Source organism: Trachypithecus francoisi, unplaced genomic scaffold, assembly GCF_009764315.1.
Source record: "Trachypithecus francoisi isolate TF-2019V2 unplaced genomic scaffold, Tfra_2.0 Lachesis_group1, whole genome shotgun sequence".
Lineage (NCBI taxonomy): Eukaryota > Metazoa > Chordata > Mammalia > Primates > Cercopithecidae > Trachypithecus > Trachypithecus francoisi.
This window is the reverse complement of record NW_022681454.1, coordinates 159701895-159717214: the sequence shown is the minus strand read 5'-3', so window position 1 is coordinate 159717214 and position 15320 is coordinate 159701895. Positions and strand designations below refer to the sequence as shown.

General features: G+C 35.2%; 1 protein-coding gene across 1 annotated transcript in view; it reads right to left on the bottom strand.

The window, feature by feature from the left end:
• The window catches only part of TLL1 (tolloid like 1), a 239696-nt gene that overhangs the window by 56219 nt on the left and 168157 nt on the right, over window positions 1-15320 (bottom strand). The window contains exons 10-12 of the mRNA XM_033215624.1: window positions 14510-14612; window positions 11809-11925; window positions 10520-10665 (exon numbers count right to left, since the gene is read on the bottom strand). Coding sequence (XP_033071515.1) covers window positions 10520-10665; window positions 11809-11925; window positions 14510-14612 — 366 coding nt within the window. The remainder of the gene's footprint in view (window positions 1-10519; window positions 10666-11808; window positions 11926-14509; window positions 14613-15320) is intronic.

Below are 15320 nucleotides of genomic sequence, written 5' to 3'. Positions count from 1 at the left end.
GATCATAGTTATAAAAATTGCTCCACAGTCTTTCAATAAAATCACTATTTTGTTCCTAGAAAATCTGGATTCAAATTCTCTGCACAAATGTAGCACTATTTTTGATTATAAATCTCTTTTTGAAAGGCAAATCTGATAATATGGGATTACTGTTCTTCCTTAGTCTATTGAATTCTCTCTCCATAATTAACCTGGTTGTGTAGAGAAAGACTACTACATAGTAGAATCAACAGTGGTTTTCTCTTTCCCAAGGAAATATGGACTTGTTTGGATGAGGCATTTTATCTCAACACACTCCTCTCAGCCCAGATAATCAGGGGAAACTCAATCTCTTTCTTTAAAAACTGAATGCAAATATTAGGTCAGACTATTGGCCTATGACACTTTATGAGGGAACTACATGTTCATGGACCCATGTTTCAGCCTTGAGCTTCTAAAAGCAAACCAACAAAAAAATCAAAATTTATAAATTGTTTAAAAAATTCTAAGACAATTTTTATGTAAAATTCTTGCTTTTCACCATTTATAGAAATTGACCACTAGAGTTAAGTCTTCATAGATTCACCTGCTTATTAGATATTTAAAACTAGAAAGCAAAGACATCTACAATGAAAACACCATGAAAAGTATCAAACGTTGTCAATTATCACTCAACATACAATTCACTAGTTTATGGAAATCTGTTACTAGTGTTAAGGAATACACAGAATGTCATGAAATATCGAGGAATGTCCACGAAACTGCAACTTGAACGCATGAAACTATGAAACTGCTGGTGTAGTTGGTGGAAAAATCTGTTTTCTGCCTTATCAATACACTAACAATAATAGTCTTCAAATTAGATAGTATAAAGACAAACAAACAAACAAAAACACTTTGAAGCACAGATTTAGTTAGAACTAGATACTACATTTGCTGCTTCCTAGTCACAAAATAGTGCCTAGTCTCCACTAGGCACTCTCCCTGCTTGGTATGCATCATTCAGAAAAATATCAAATAACCTTGTCCTCCTGGTGCTTGCATTCTACTGATGAGTAGCCAGAAAAGGAACAATAAACAAAGTAAATAATTAAATCATAAAATGTTAGAAAGTCATCAATTCAATGGAAAAATAGAAAGCGTAGCAAGATAAGAAGTGTGAGAAGATGTCTATGGCCTTACCACTCTGAAGTTTCCTGATATGATCTGATCTCAGGAATTAATTAAGAACAGTCCTGGTTAGTATCTGGATGAGAGAAGTATGAGAAGTTGGGCTGGGGAGAGAAGGCTGTAATTTTAAGTTAGGTGCTCATTGGGTACTTTTCATAAATCCATATTTTTTCTAAAAATAAATTATTTTAGTGTGTGTGCAATTATGGGAATAAATAGAAAATATTTATATAAAGAACATCTAATTTTAAAAGCACTTTTTAAAACTGTAACTCAATTGGTCACCAGGGGTGACAAGCCCAATTTGGCCAAATATGTGTGTGTGTGTGTATATATATGTGTGTATATATATACACATATATACATTTTTATATACACACACATATACAATATGTATACATATATAATATACACACACATATATATTATACATATATATATAAAACCTCCTATCTCAGTCTTTAATGGAATCCCTTCAAAATCAGGGTTCTCTGTAAATATGAGAACACTTCCAGATGGCCAAAGGCTGTTCTTGGTCAAGGGGACAACAGAGAAAATAATATATCCGATTTCAAGTTGTAGAGTTTGACAACAGAATAAACGACAAAAGCTGTAGACAAAATAACCAAAGTCTTGGCAAACCAAACTATCCTCCCCTGCTTAAAGCCACACAGAATGAACTGCACCTGATTCACAAATCATATTGGAAGAGGGGGGAGAAAGAATGAGATAGAAAACCACAAGAATTGAGAATACACAATGAAGGAAGCAACATCTTGTACTAGAAGGTCCATTAATAAAAATAATATTACAGCCAGGCGCAGTGGGTCACCCTTGTAATCCCGGGACTTTGGGAGGTCTTGGCAGGTGGATCACATGGTCAGGAGTTCAAGACCAGTCTGGCCAAGATGGTGAAACCCTGTCTCTACTAAAAATACAAAACAATTAGCTGGGCATGGTGGCAGGCACCTGTAATCCTTAGGAGCTACTTAGGAGGCTGAGGCAGAGAATTGCTTGAACCCAGGAAGTGGAGGTTGCAGTGAGCTGAGATCGCGCCACGGTACTCCAGCCTGAGCAACAGACCGAGACTCCATCTCAAAAAAATAATAATAATAATAATGATAATATTACATTGCTTCATATTAGAAACCAGGCTACAGTGCAAAAATTTAAAAGGTTAATTACAAAGGGTTTCAATTACTATTTAAAGAATATTATTATTAAAAATTGTGGTACTAACAAGGAAGACAGCATAGTTCCCACTGAAAATGAAACTCAAAATTTCAGATTTCTTCAATGATTAAAAAAAGAAATAGGATAATTTATATTGCCTGGTCTATAAAACTCACTCTATTCCTTTAATAGATATACAAACATTCACTTTACATTTTAATTTACAGTGAACTCACTGGTTACTTAGTAAAAATTGGAATTTTAAATATTTTATATGATACATAAAGAGTAAATATTTCACAGGTAAAAATAACTAATTATAGGGTTAATTTCACTAGTACACATTTATGCATTACATATTATTTACATGTTAATTATGTACCTGGTATCTGGGATAACAACATTCTCACACAGTGAATGCCACAGATGTTGAGTTGCCGAGAAAATAATATGTGCCTCATCTACATGAATTTATGATATTTGGAAATACATTATATCTTTACAACAACAATTCTAGATGTCTCATCAATTACGTGAATGGTCTTCAGTTACTTATTTTTCCAGTTTAATCCTAAATGCAAGGCTTGCACAGTGAATTTGCTCCATTTGTACTAACTATACCTATACTTCATCAGCTACATCAACACATGAGTAATAACAATGAGCACAAATGAATATTTGAGTTACTTGATTTGTGTCATTTGTGCAACAGTTTCTTGAGCTATATCAAATTACTTCATCAATTAATATATGGAATGGATAAAAATAAATATGGCTGAAACTAAAATGTGAATCAAGTCTATTGATGTTATGCCAGTAACTTTAAGCTTCATCAGTAAAAGAACACCAAAAGCAATGATTTATACAAAGAAACAATGAAAGAGAAAGAAACAAAGAAAAGAAAGGAGAGGAAGGAAGAAAGGAAGGAAGGAAGGAAGGAAGGAAGGAAGGAAGTTAACCAAAAGTGGTCAACTTCTCATTCTAAACCTGCCAACCTGTACAGAGTTTAGTGGTCAGTGCAAGTAGGTGAGCTCTGACACTGAAGGAAAGCCAGCCCTGGAGGTAGGGGTCAGGCCCAGGCTTGGGACCCACTCACATGCTTGCCTTCATTTGATAACCAAATTTCCAAATCAAAATACTGTTGTACAAATATCTATTGCAGTATCTACTTATTTATAAAAATCTCTCGACATTTAGAAATTTCTAGATAATAATTTTTAGTAGAAGGTATCCCATGGTCCCTAAAAAATTAAAAATAGAATTACCATATGATCTAGCAATACCACTTCTGGGTAAATAACCCAAAGAATTGAAAGCACAGTCTTGTAGAAATATTTGCACACATATGTTCATAGCAGCATTTTCCCAATAGCCAAAAAGTGGAAGCAATCCACAGGTTCATTGATAGATGAATGGATAAATAAAATGTGGTATACACATACAATGGAATAATATTCCACCTTAATAAGGGGTACCTACAGTTCTCTAATTCATACAGACAGAAAGAATAGAGGTTGCCAAATGGCATCAGGGGAAGGAGGAAAAAATTAGAGCGTTTTTGTGTGATGGAAATAGTGTTTCAGCTTTGCAAGATGAAGAGTTCTGGAAATTGCTTGACCATTTCTAATCTACTTAACACTACTTAACTGTACACTTAACAACTGGTTAAGATGGGAAATTTTATGTTATGTATGTTTTACTATAATCAAATATAGCTCTCATGACTGTTACAATGTAGCTTTAAAACATAGCTAATGTAATCAGATATAATTAATGCAATGTAAATGATACAACTTGTAGAGATAATATTATTTTAAATGATATACACTTGGAGCAATGTTAAAGCTGTTTTATGCTTTGGGGGAAAATGTTAAATAAAACTGATTAATAAAAACAATGCAAATAAGCATTTATCGTTAAAAATTAAAAATAATTTTTATAATGAGAGAAATCTAGTAAAGTCTAGCAAATAATAGTATAAACAAAAGGAATAATGAGTAAAAAGGTAAAAAACTTAATACATAATTATTTTAAATTATGTTATCTTAATGTTTATTAGCAGTAAAATTTAATATTAAGTTGACACAACACATGAATAATTACAGCTCAAAAAAAAGTTCAAACATGTTAAAAGCAACATCACAGGTCTTGCTTAGGTTTATTTTCATGTGAATGGTTTATTTAACTGCTGCCACTTCATTTTTTCTCCATGATACAAGTATTTTTTGATTACTCATAAATTTAATAATTTTATTGTAAACCTGCTATGGCCAAATAATATTCACTTGACAGTGTGTGAACAGTGGTGAATAAAACAGACATGCCCCTGATTGACACATAATGATTAAACAACAAAAATGTACAAGAGGAGATAGTTACAAGAGGAAAGAATTGAATGTCATAATATTATATTAATAGAACACTGATGCTTCTCTTTACTACTAGACCCGGTGACATAAATGCACAGAGCCAGGCCTTGGTTTCGATCATAGTGCTACCAACTGTGGAACCTTGGGCAAGTTTACTGAAACTAACAAGTGCTAATCTTTCAGATACAATGACAGCCTAGACTGTAATTCATGAAGAGCTGCATAACTCTTCTGTTTTACAGCCATTACCAAAATACATTCTCAGCTAAGCTCCCAGAAATAGTACATGGCAAGCAGAAAATCCTTAACTAATTAAAACCTCCTTATCTCGGCTTTTTAGTTCATTCACAAAAACTAGCCTACTTATCATAAATTAATAAAAAATATTTAAAGGATTTAAAGGATTACTTTCAGACAAGCAGTCTACCAAGTACCAAGATAAAAACGTATGTACATAGTTTAGAATGTTTCAGCTCGCTGCTGTGATTGTTAAGGGTATTTATCAGCTCTGGTTTTCGTAGGGAAAGTATCACCAAATCAGAATATGTAGTCATGTTGACAAGTACCTCAAACTTAATACCATTTGAACTAATGTATGTGGTAATTTCAATTTAAACAAAAGTAAGCTCCAGGTTTATTTCACTTCTTTTCTGCTTTGGTGACATGCCTTTGAAGTTGTTCCTGTAAACATTTCCAGCCTTCCAAACTTTTTCTCTTTTGTATTTCTTCTTACTAAAAAAGTTCTCAAATAAAATAATAGTACCAGAAGCTTCTTTACAAATGACTCTGCTGTTAAATAGAAAACAAGCTTTCCAAATTACTTTCAGCAGGTATCTATATTCATATACAAACTCACTTCAGTATATTGGTCTTAAGAAATAATGTATCCAATGACTACCAGAGGAGAGAAAGCTTCCTATATTAGTCCATTCCAGATGCTATGAGAAAATATCATAGATAGTGTGGCTTACAAACCATGACATTTGTTTCTTATAGTTTTCAAGGCTGCAAGTTAAAGGTTAAGGCACTATCAGATTCAGTGTCTGGTGAGGGCCCTCTTCACAAGTGGTGCCTTTTCATTTTGCCCTCACATGGCAGAAGATCCCTAGGCCTTTTTTTTTTTTTTTTTTTTTTTTTGAGATAGAGTTTTGCTCTTGTTGCCTAGGCTGGAGTGCAATGGCACGATCCTGGCTCACTGAAAACTCTGCCTCCCAGGTTCAAGTGATTCTTCTGCCTCAGCCTCTCAAGTAGCTGAGATTACAGGCACCTGCCACCATGCCCAGCTAATTTTGTATTTTTGGTAGAGATGGGGTTTCACCAGGTTGATCAGGCTGGTCTTGAACTCCTGACCTCAGGTGATCCACCCACCTAGGCCTCCCAAAGTGCTGGGATCACAGGCGTGAGCCACAGCACCCAGCCCCTAGGTCTCTTTTATAGGAGCACTGATTCCATTCATGAGGGCTCCAGTCTCATGACTAATCACTTCCCAAAGACCCCACTGCTAATACCATCATCTTTGGAATTAATGTTTCACCATATAAATTTTGGGTAGACACAAATATCCAGACCACAGCAGTTCCCAAAGGGTATAAATACAGAAGCATCAAGATTCTATTACCTCTCAAATAGTGTTCCTTCCTGCTCAAAGATTCCTGAAACTCATTGACAAAGGCACATAGACTTTGTTTCAGCACTTTCATGAAAATGCAAATGGCACTAGCAAAGGTGCCATGACATAAATTCACATAGAGGCATAAATGATGGACAGCTAAGAAGTTCTTTAAAGTAGATTTCAACAGCATGATAGACAAGTTTATCTTTATGGCCCTTATATCTGAAGAGGAATACAGTAACATAAAGAATAATAAACAAGGCCAGGTGCGGTGGCTCACGCCTGTAATCCCAGCACTTTGGGAGGCCAAGGAGGGCAGATCATGAGATCAGGAGATAGAGACCATCCTGGCTAACATGGTGAAACCCTGTCTCTACTAAAAATGCAAAAAATTAGCCGGGCGTGGTGGCATGCACCTGTAGTCCCAGCTACTCGGGAGGCTGAGGCAGGAGAATCTCTTGAACCCAGGAGGTGGAGGTTGCAGTGAGCCGAGATCATGCCACTGCCTTGCAAACTGGGTACAGAGTGAGACGCCATTTCAAAAAAAAATAATAATAATAAATAAAAATATAAACAGTTTTTGAAATAAGGCAAAGACTACAATCAGTGAATAAAAACTGGACTTTGTCAGGTAAAATCAGAGTATTGGAAACATAGGTAAACAAAAGAATTGATATAAACAGATAACTGACTAAATTAAACAACCACCTAATGGCTATTAGAACAAATAAGAAAATATATAAAGCTGATTGTTTATATTCATACTAGTTACATTATATTCAGTTGCTCAGAATACTGAACTAGCAAGTACTGATTCATTGCTCCCAGGGTTACAGTTCCTGTGAGATTCTAGTCACAACATTTTGTTTTGTGTGTTTCTGTTTAAAGACGCCTTAATACAGGTTGCCCATTTATTAATACTGAACTTTCACTCAACAGCACTATATATACACCGTACATGTCTGAACGAAGATAATCTGACACACATATTTTCTCAGTAAGGCACATGACAGCTGGCAATGGGCACATTAGGTGACTCAAAATTTGCTGCTGTGTACACATCTGTGAATGACCCAGAAGGCACTGCAAATATTAATTTTAGGCTTCCACAATTTTAGTAAATAGGCAAATTTGCAAATAAAATCAGGATCAAATGTACCTGGGTTTTAATGCTCTTTTAGTACTTGCCTGTGTGATACTAAGTTAACGGCATAAACTTAGTTTCCTTACCTAGAAGATTTAGATGTTTATTAGGTACCTTTAAATCCTGTTACTTATGAATTTCTTGAAACTCAGCATCTCTAGTCTAAATTCAGTCTAACTTCAGCATATCAGGTACTCCATAATCTAAATCTTTCTTATCTATTCAGGCTTGTTTCCCTCTGCATGGAAACTTACAAGCCTTTAATAAAGAAAGGATATATTCATTTCCATCCGCCAACTGTCACACACTGAAACATCGTTTTACATGTAATCTACCCATCCATTTATCTCATCTATTATCAAACATTCTCTCACAAACAATGTTGCTGGAGATAAAATGATCAGAGACACAGGTAAGAACCCAACCCTTTGGTGAACATAATCTAGTGAGAGAGACAGATAATACACATGTACATAAAGAGATCTGTAGCACACATTCCAGTAGTTGGAAGTGCAATTAACTAAAAATAAAACAGAGTGACGATTTAGAGATAATTGTAGGTAAGACAATATTTTAAGTAGTGTTATCAGCCAAGAACTTTTTAAGAAGGCAGCAATTAAGCAGAGATCCAAACAAAGCAACAGGAGAGTAAAAGCAAAGACCTGGGGCAGAGGAACATCAGCGGTAAACGCTGTGATATGGGAGTGAGGTTGGTGTTTCTGAGAAGAGAAAGAGGGCCAGACGAGCTGACACAGAGGAAGTGAGGAGGTGCCAAAGACCAAATCACAAGTGACGTGGCCCATGATAATCGAGTCTAGATGTTATTTTAGGTGTGATGGAAACCCCCTGTAAGTAGAGCAGTGTCATAATCTAACGTACATTGTAAAAGCATCACTCTGGTTGTGAGGTGATGAACGGGATATGCAGAACAAGAGTAGAGACCCGAGGTTCTCTCTGTGAATTCCAAGCAAAGAGGGGGATGGTGAGAACAGTGGTGGTGTAAAGTCATCGTGTATGGGGTATAGTTTGGAGACAAAGCAACTGAAATATGCTGATAGATTGGCTGCAGGGCTTAAGAGAAAAGGTAGAATTAAGGATGTTCCTTGGATAAGTGGTGACAAAAAGTACTGAAATAGTACTGATATAAATAGAAGAAGAGTTGGCTTAGTGAGTGAGACAAAATAAGCAAGGGTTCAGTTTTGGTCATTTAAAGACAAGAGATCTACCAGATATCAAAATATGTCTAACATATAAATGAGGGAGGCAGAAACACATAGAAATAAAGTAATATGAAGATAGGACAGGAAACTAGAGACAATAAATAAAATGTACTCTCAGCCGTCCTATGACATGATTTTTTCCAGGTCATAAAGCATAGTCATCACTGATTCATTCACTCAGTAAGCAAATATTTATTAAGTGAATATTGTGTGTCAGGCATAATTATAAGTGTCTGAGATGCAAATCTTTTTCATTTGTCCTTATGCTATCTTATTTTTGAAGACTATCACTGTTATTGCATTGATAAATAAAAAATAAAGTACAAATCAACTAAGGTAGCAATTTCATGCATCAGTTTTCAGGTTGATGGAATGAATGCATTTTCTGGCATCATGTCTATTATAGAATTCCACAAAAAAACTGAATTACATATTAAAAGACAGTTAATCTCTTTATTCTTGAAATATCACAAAACACAGCAAATAGAGGCATTGGTTAGATGATTTTTATCAGCTTTTTTTGTCTAAATCGTGGGAGAAATTTTTCTACTCAATTTTAGTTCACTGTCAACCATAAACTGGTCTATTTGAACAGTATTTGCAAATCTATTAGTCCATTAAAATAACAAAGTTCAACTGTCAATCAAATAATGGCAGAATCAAAGTTTCTAAAAGTACAATAAATAAATAAATAAATAAATAATAAATAAAGTGATCAGGAGCATAAAATGCAACATGATGATTAAAGTAGAAAGTATATATTTTTTGGTAACAAAAAGAAATACATCTGGGTGGTACATGCAGGGGGACAGAGACAAGTACTGAAGAAACAGAATGCACAGGCTTGCAGATGAGGATGAGAGATTCTCTGGGATTACTGGCAATGCCTGGATTCTCCTGGTGCTCCTGCTGCAGGTGCAGACACACAACCATGACCATGATCACTGCCCTCAGTAGGTAGTGTTCACAGTGCTCATTACTACCCAATGGGTAGTAGAGCTCACTACTGCCTTCTGATCACTTAGTGAATGAGTCTTCCAATCAGTAAAGTCCTCATCTCCAATCATGCATCTAAATTTCTAACCCTGGCTGGGACCTACCACCAGGACCTCATTGTTTCTCTCCACTTCAGCTTGAACTCTCAATTTCTAGAACAACTCTTTGATTTAAACATACTCTGAAATTCCCCTATTTCCTGACTTTAAATCTTTAACTCAGTCCCTTTCATCCCACAAAAATGACCCATGGGCCAGTGTGTTAGTTCTGGACCCGGACTTTGATCCAAAATTTCTGATTGGACTTTGATTTCTTCTGGCCCTTCCTCTAATAACACAATGATGCTGCTGATCTCCCTGACGAATATTTTTAAGGAGGTTGAAAGCTCATAAGAACACTTAAAATCCCTGCTTTTGATATAAACAATTATCTGTGTAATGGTTAAAAAAAAAAAAAAAGGTGAAAAATGTTTTGTCCCTCTTAAAAGAAAGACTGTCTACCTTTTAACGTCTTAGTTTAGAAGAGAAATAAAACTTCTATTACTTAATGGACCCTCTTGTGAAATCAGCCTGTGCATTTGTCAAAAGAAACTATTGTCAGTACTTCAAACATTCGAATTCAAATAGCACAGATAATGTAAACTCACTTTAATCTTCTTGAAAATGTCTGCGAACGAGGAAAGAAAAAAAAAAAAAACTCTTAGGCTCTTGATGTTGCATTTTATGAGTGAGCCTTTGCTTCTTTGCTGATTAAAAGGCTGACTCTCTGTTTCTTTGCTGATTTAATGAGGATTCTCTTAAATGCCATTGTCATTTATGGAGAATATGTGCCAGGAAGATAGCCTAAAAGACTTTACCTCAAAGGACTGAAAGGTCAGCCCGACGTGGTAGCTCTCAGACACTGTTATTTTCCACACACATTCTTTCATCGGGCGATAGTCATCAGGATAATTAGGAGACTGAATCTGTCCTTCATTTTTACGTATCTCACCTCCACAGATTGCTGAAGAAAGCCAAAAAACAAACAAATAACTAAGCCTAGACATGTCATTTCGTTTTCATTTTCTTCTTGGTTAACACTGAAGTTCAGCTCCTGTAGTTCAGTAGATAAAGACCAGGCTATAAAAATCAAAGTTGACTGATTGTAATGTAGTAAATATTTATATGGTTAAAAAAAAAACTAATCAAATAACTACAAATATTAGATAATGGTCAAGGAATAAATAATTTTTAATCCTATCTTAACAAAAAGGTATTTTTTAACCTTTAAAAACCTTTACTGGCTTTGTGAATTTATTCTCTGTGAGTTTGTTCTGTGATTCTCTGAGCTGCTTCCTTTGGTCTTTCGACTGCAGGTAAAATAGCTCATCAAAACAAGAGTCTCATCCTGAACAGAACTCACTGGGTCTCTGGCAGTGAGTTAGTGTCATGCGTGCAGCATCTGTGACTCCCTCCAAATAATCCTCTCCACTACTGGGCAGTTAATCCTTAAAACAAAATGCTTCCATTTACTTAAAAGTTTAAGGGAAGCAGAAATCTTCTGTCTTCAAAATTACGTAAACTGCTGTACTAGGAAGTGTCTCCTCCACCCACAACCTGGCAAGAAAGGAGCTTGGTTTTAAAGCCAAGAAAGCACAATGCCAGTTTATTGTTTTAGAGAAGGATAAAACAAAGCATTTTATAAGTCCTTCCTCAAATGCTGACTTTCTTATTTAGATAAAACATGCCCCAGAAATCGGCACAATTACTTTCTGTGCAATTTCCTCTAATAAAAAGTATTTCAGGAATACAGGGATCAAACAGACACAAAATCAGTACAAAGGAAAATAATAATTTCTTCATAATCTTTTAAAACTATCATGAAACAATTAAACTTTAAGAATGATTGTGCCATTTGCTTTTTTCTCCACACATCCTGAACACATTTAGATATTATTACATCACTGATACTAGAAAACAGGTTTTTCTTGCAATTTAAATTTACTGAGTATTTTTATTAAAATTACCTGTATGAATATGATAATACAGAGTCAGAAAAATTCATAATTTTAAAATATGGTAACAATGTCATTGTAATGAAATTAAGAAATGCACATTTCTGTTGAGGTATAAGATGAACTACTCTCTAAAATTCAATGTGACTTGCCTTCATAGACAGCTGCAAAGCCTTTTCCTACCCAATTACTGCTGCTACGAAACTCAATCCACATTCTGCTGTCTGTAGAAGTAAGAACTTCAGGCACTTTGTCCCCACAGAATCTACCTAAAAGAAATAAAAGAATAAAGAGAAACTCCTAAATAGGACTCTATATTCTATGTTTTTTTCGTACTAGCCACAAATAAAATGTAAACACTGATTTGGTTCACATTTCCATTCCAAGTGATTGCAACCACAACTATGCCTTAATATTTACTTACTAATGGTAGATAAACAAAACAGTCTCTTCATACACATTTATAAAGCATTTGACTATCAGCCTCAGAGTAACTGACTGATGTCAGTATTGTTACCATATGTAGAAGTAAGATGGTTACTCAAAAACAGTATTTGAAAAAGGTCAAATGATGCATCAAGGTGGGGAATATTATTTCATGGGGAACAGAAAAAAGGTGCAAGTCACCCTAAGAAAATGGTTTCAAATTGTCAACCTGGCCAATAGCAGGGAAATGACTTGGTTAAGAATGTGCTCTCAGTCAGGCACAGTGGCTCATGCCTGTAATCCCAGCACTTTGGGAGGCTGAGGCAGGTGGATCACGAAGTCAAGAGCTCAAGACCGTCCTAGACAATATGGTGAAATCCCGTCTGTCTTAAAAATACAAAAATTAGTTGGTCATGGTGGTGGGTGCCTGTAGTCCCAGCTACTTGGGAGGCTGAGGCAGGAGAATCACTCGAACCTGGGAGGCAGAGGTTGCAGTGAGTCGAGATGGCAACACTGCACTCCAGCCTGGTGACAAAGCAAGATTCCATTTCCAACAAAGAAAGAAAGAAAGAGCGTGCTCTCAGCTCAGAGGGGAGTTCTTAATTCACCCAGGTTCGATAGCAACTCCTTGGGAAAACCCCGAGGCTACTCTTGGTATCTTTTATCACTGCACGCATTCCATGTCATCTAAAAAGCTATAATCTGTGGTGTTACAGGCAGAATAACAAATACTATCAGAAGACTTGAGCATGATTTCCAATGTCTTCTAATTCTGTATCTAGAAATATGAATTACAGCAAATGAATATAATACCTGTCATTCCTTCCTTTCTTCCCCATCTTTCCACAAATATTTATGCTTATTTCTGCCTCTATGCTCTAAGCTTTCACATGATCACAAAATGCTTAAATATGATAAAGCACATGCAATAATTCTACAAACATATTACAATGTTATCCATTTTTATGTGTCTCTGGAAATGGCATACATAGTTTTAGTGTATGAAAAATGGCAGCCAACTTGCATAAAGCAAGTTCATACTAACAGCTGACAGGTGAAGACATATTTTCCTAAATTGCAAAGCAAATTAGAGGCAGGTAACACAGAGCAGTGTGTTTTAAACTATAGTGTGCATCTGAATTTCTAGGAAATCTATTCAAATGCAAACCCTAATTCAGAGGATATAGAGTGGGAGCCAAGTTTCTACAATTCTAACAACTTTCCAGCTGATTTCGATGCTACCAATCTAAGTGCTGCACTTTTTGGAGCAAGGTCTTAGAAGAAACGGTAGGGAAAGCTTTTCACATACAAACCATGATTACACTGCCTCACTCTGGTGGCCCATTATACATTGAGCCATGCAATGCTGATGGTGCTCTAAAAAGAAGTGTTGTTCAGAATTTTAGCTCTAGATTTCTTTCTCTAATATGAATTTAATGAAATATTTTCTTTGGCCTGTGCATACATATGTAAAATGTTGCTTTATCTAGGCTAAGAAACTAAATATAGAAGACAATGTTTTCCTCAGTCTGACTTACCACATTCGTTCACTTCTTTATTTTTAAACATTTCTACCGATCTCTTGGATTTACTATGGCTGCTGTCACTTTTAATACAATTGTGCCCATTCAGTAGGTGTTAGTTGTTAAAAGAGCTGCACAGTTCATCAACGCGACTGAGCAAAACTACTTCTAAGAGTAAAGAGAACGTTACAATCTCAGAAAAAGATCAATATAGAGTGGATGCCTGCATGCTCCAAACAGCTCTCACCTTTGAGTAAAACAGAGGGCAACAGTAAACTGCCTATGCAAGTTAATAGTGTGGTCTGTGGTTAAACATTGGCAGTAGACTTTCATGAGCACCAAATCTGACTATGGTTTATGACACAAACTGCAAATGTCTCTTCTCAGCCACAGAAAACTCTCTGAGAAGCAAAATTGTGACGTCTGTAATATAATAAGAGTTAATATGCTTGACATAGGAAGCCAGCTACCAAACATGTACCTAACAGTTTATACTACTGGCTTAGCAACAAAACAAAAACAAAACACACAAACACACAACATGTACACTCAAAATTAGTTTTTTTTTTTAAGTTGAAACTGATTCTTAAAGCAAAAATACAGAAACATTGGGATGAGTACTCATGATAGGCACAATACATGAGAAAGCTATTCTCAATCATTATGTTCAAATCCTAGCGGCTACCTCATAACTTAAGCTAGCTCAAATTAGTTAATCAGTGAATGTATTTATCCATTTGTCTTCAAATATTTTTGGTATGGTTGAAAAAAGTATAATTAACATAAAAATAATGTTAGTCTCACACATTTTTAACTCTAAGATGACTCTTGAGAGAATCAGTTGGTTTTCTTTGGACAGGACAGAATTAATACATAGCAACATAAGATGGAAAAGATATCTTACCAAGGAGAGGTGATTTTCTCCAGTACCCATCTCTTACTTCAATGTAGTCATACCAGCACAAACTACTCTTGTAAAGATCCATCGTTGTAAAATTTAAAACAATCTGCAAAATGGAGGTAAACAACCCACAGAGTAAAAATGATTGTATCTATATATAGTGATTTGATTCCTAGAGGTAAGGAACCCTGGTCTACAGTAAAAATGCATGTACAGCTAATTCTTTTTCTATATTATAATTATCCTAATTTTTTTTCTGAACCAACACCTTGAAACCATGTTTTCCCATTTTCTTTAACTGTTTTACAATGACAGGAGAAGTACAATATGAGTAGTTGAACAAACTAGATATTTTAGCAATTAACAAAAAGTTTCTGTAAAGTTAATCTGGACAATTGTCAAGCAAACAAATTTTTATTCAAATAGTTTATTTTGAATTTTCCCAAGATAAACATGACTTGAACCATGAAGAATTCTAATTTTTCCATGAAAGCCTTTTTAAAAATAATTTATTTCAAAGACGACCAGCCAGACATCTATAATTATGTTAAAAATAACCACCGTGTGCCACATTCCCAGAACATATAATATCATTGTGTATGTTGAAATGTTTTAAATACAGTCCTAGAATTAGAATTTATCCATCTAATGATAATCAAAGGCAGATGTCACTATGTTTCTCTAGATCCAAAGATGTAATACAAAGACCTTTCAATTTAGAGCATCTTGTACATGACCCTTATTTTGTGCTTTGTTTCAAAATGATGCTGTTGTGTAAAGATAACTCAAGAGACAATTCTAGGAAAGATGACTT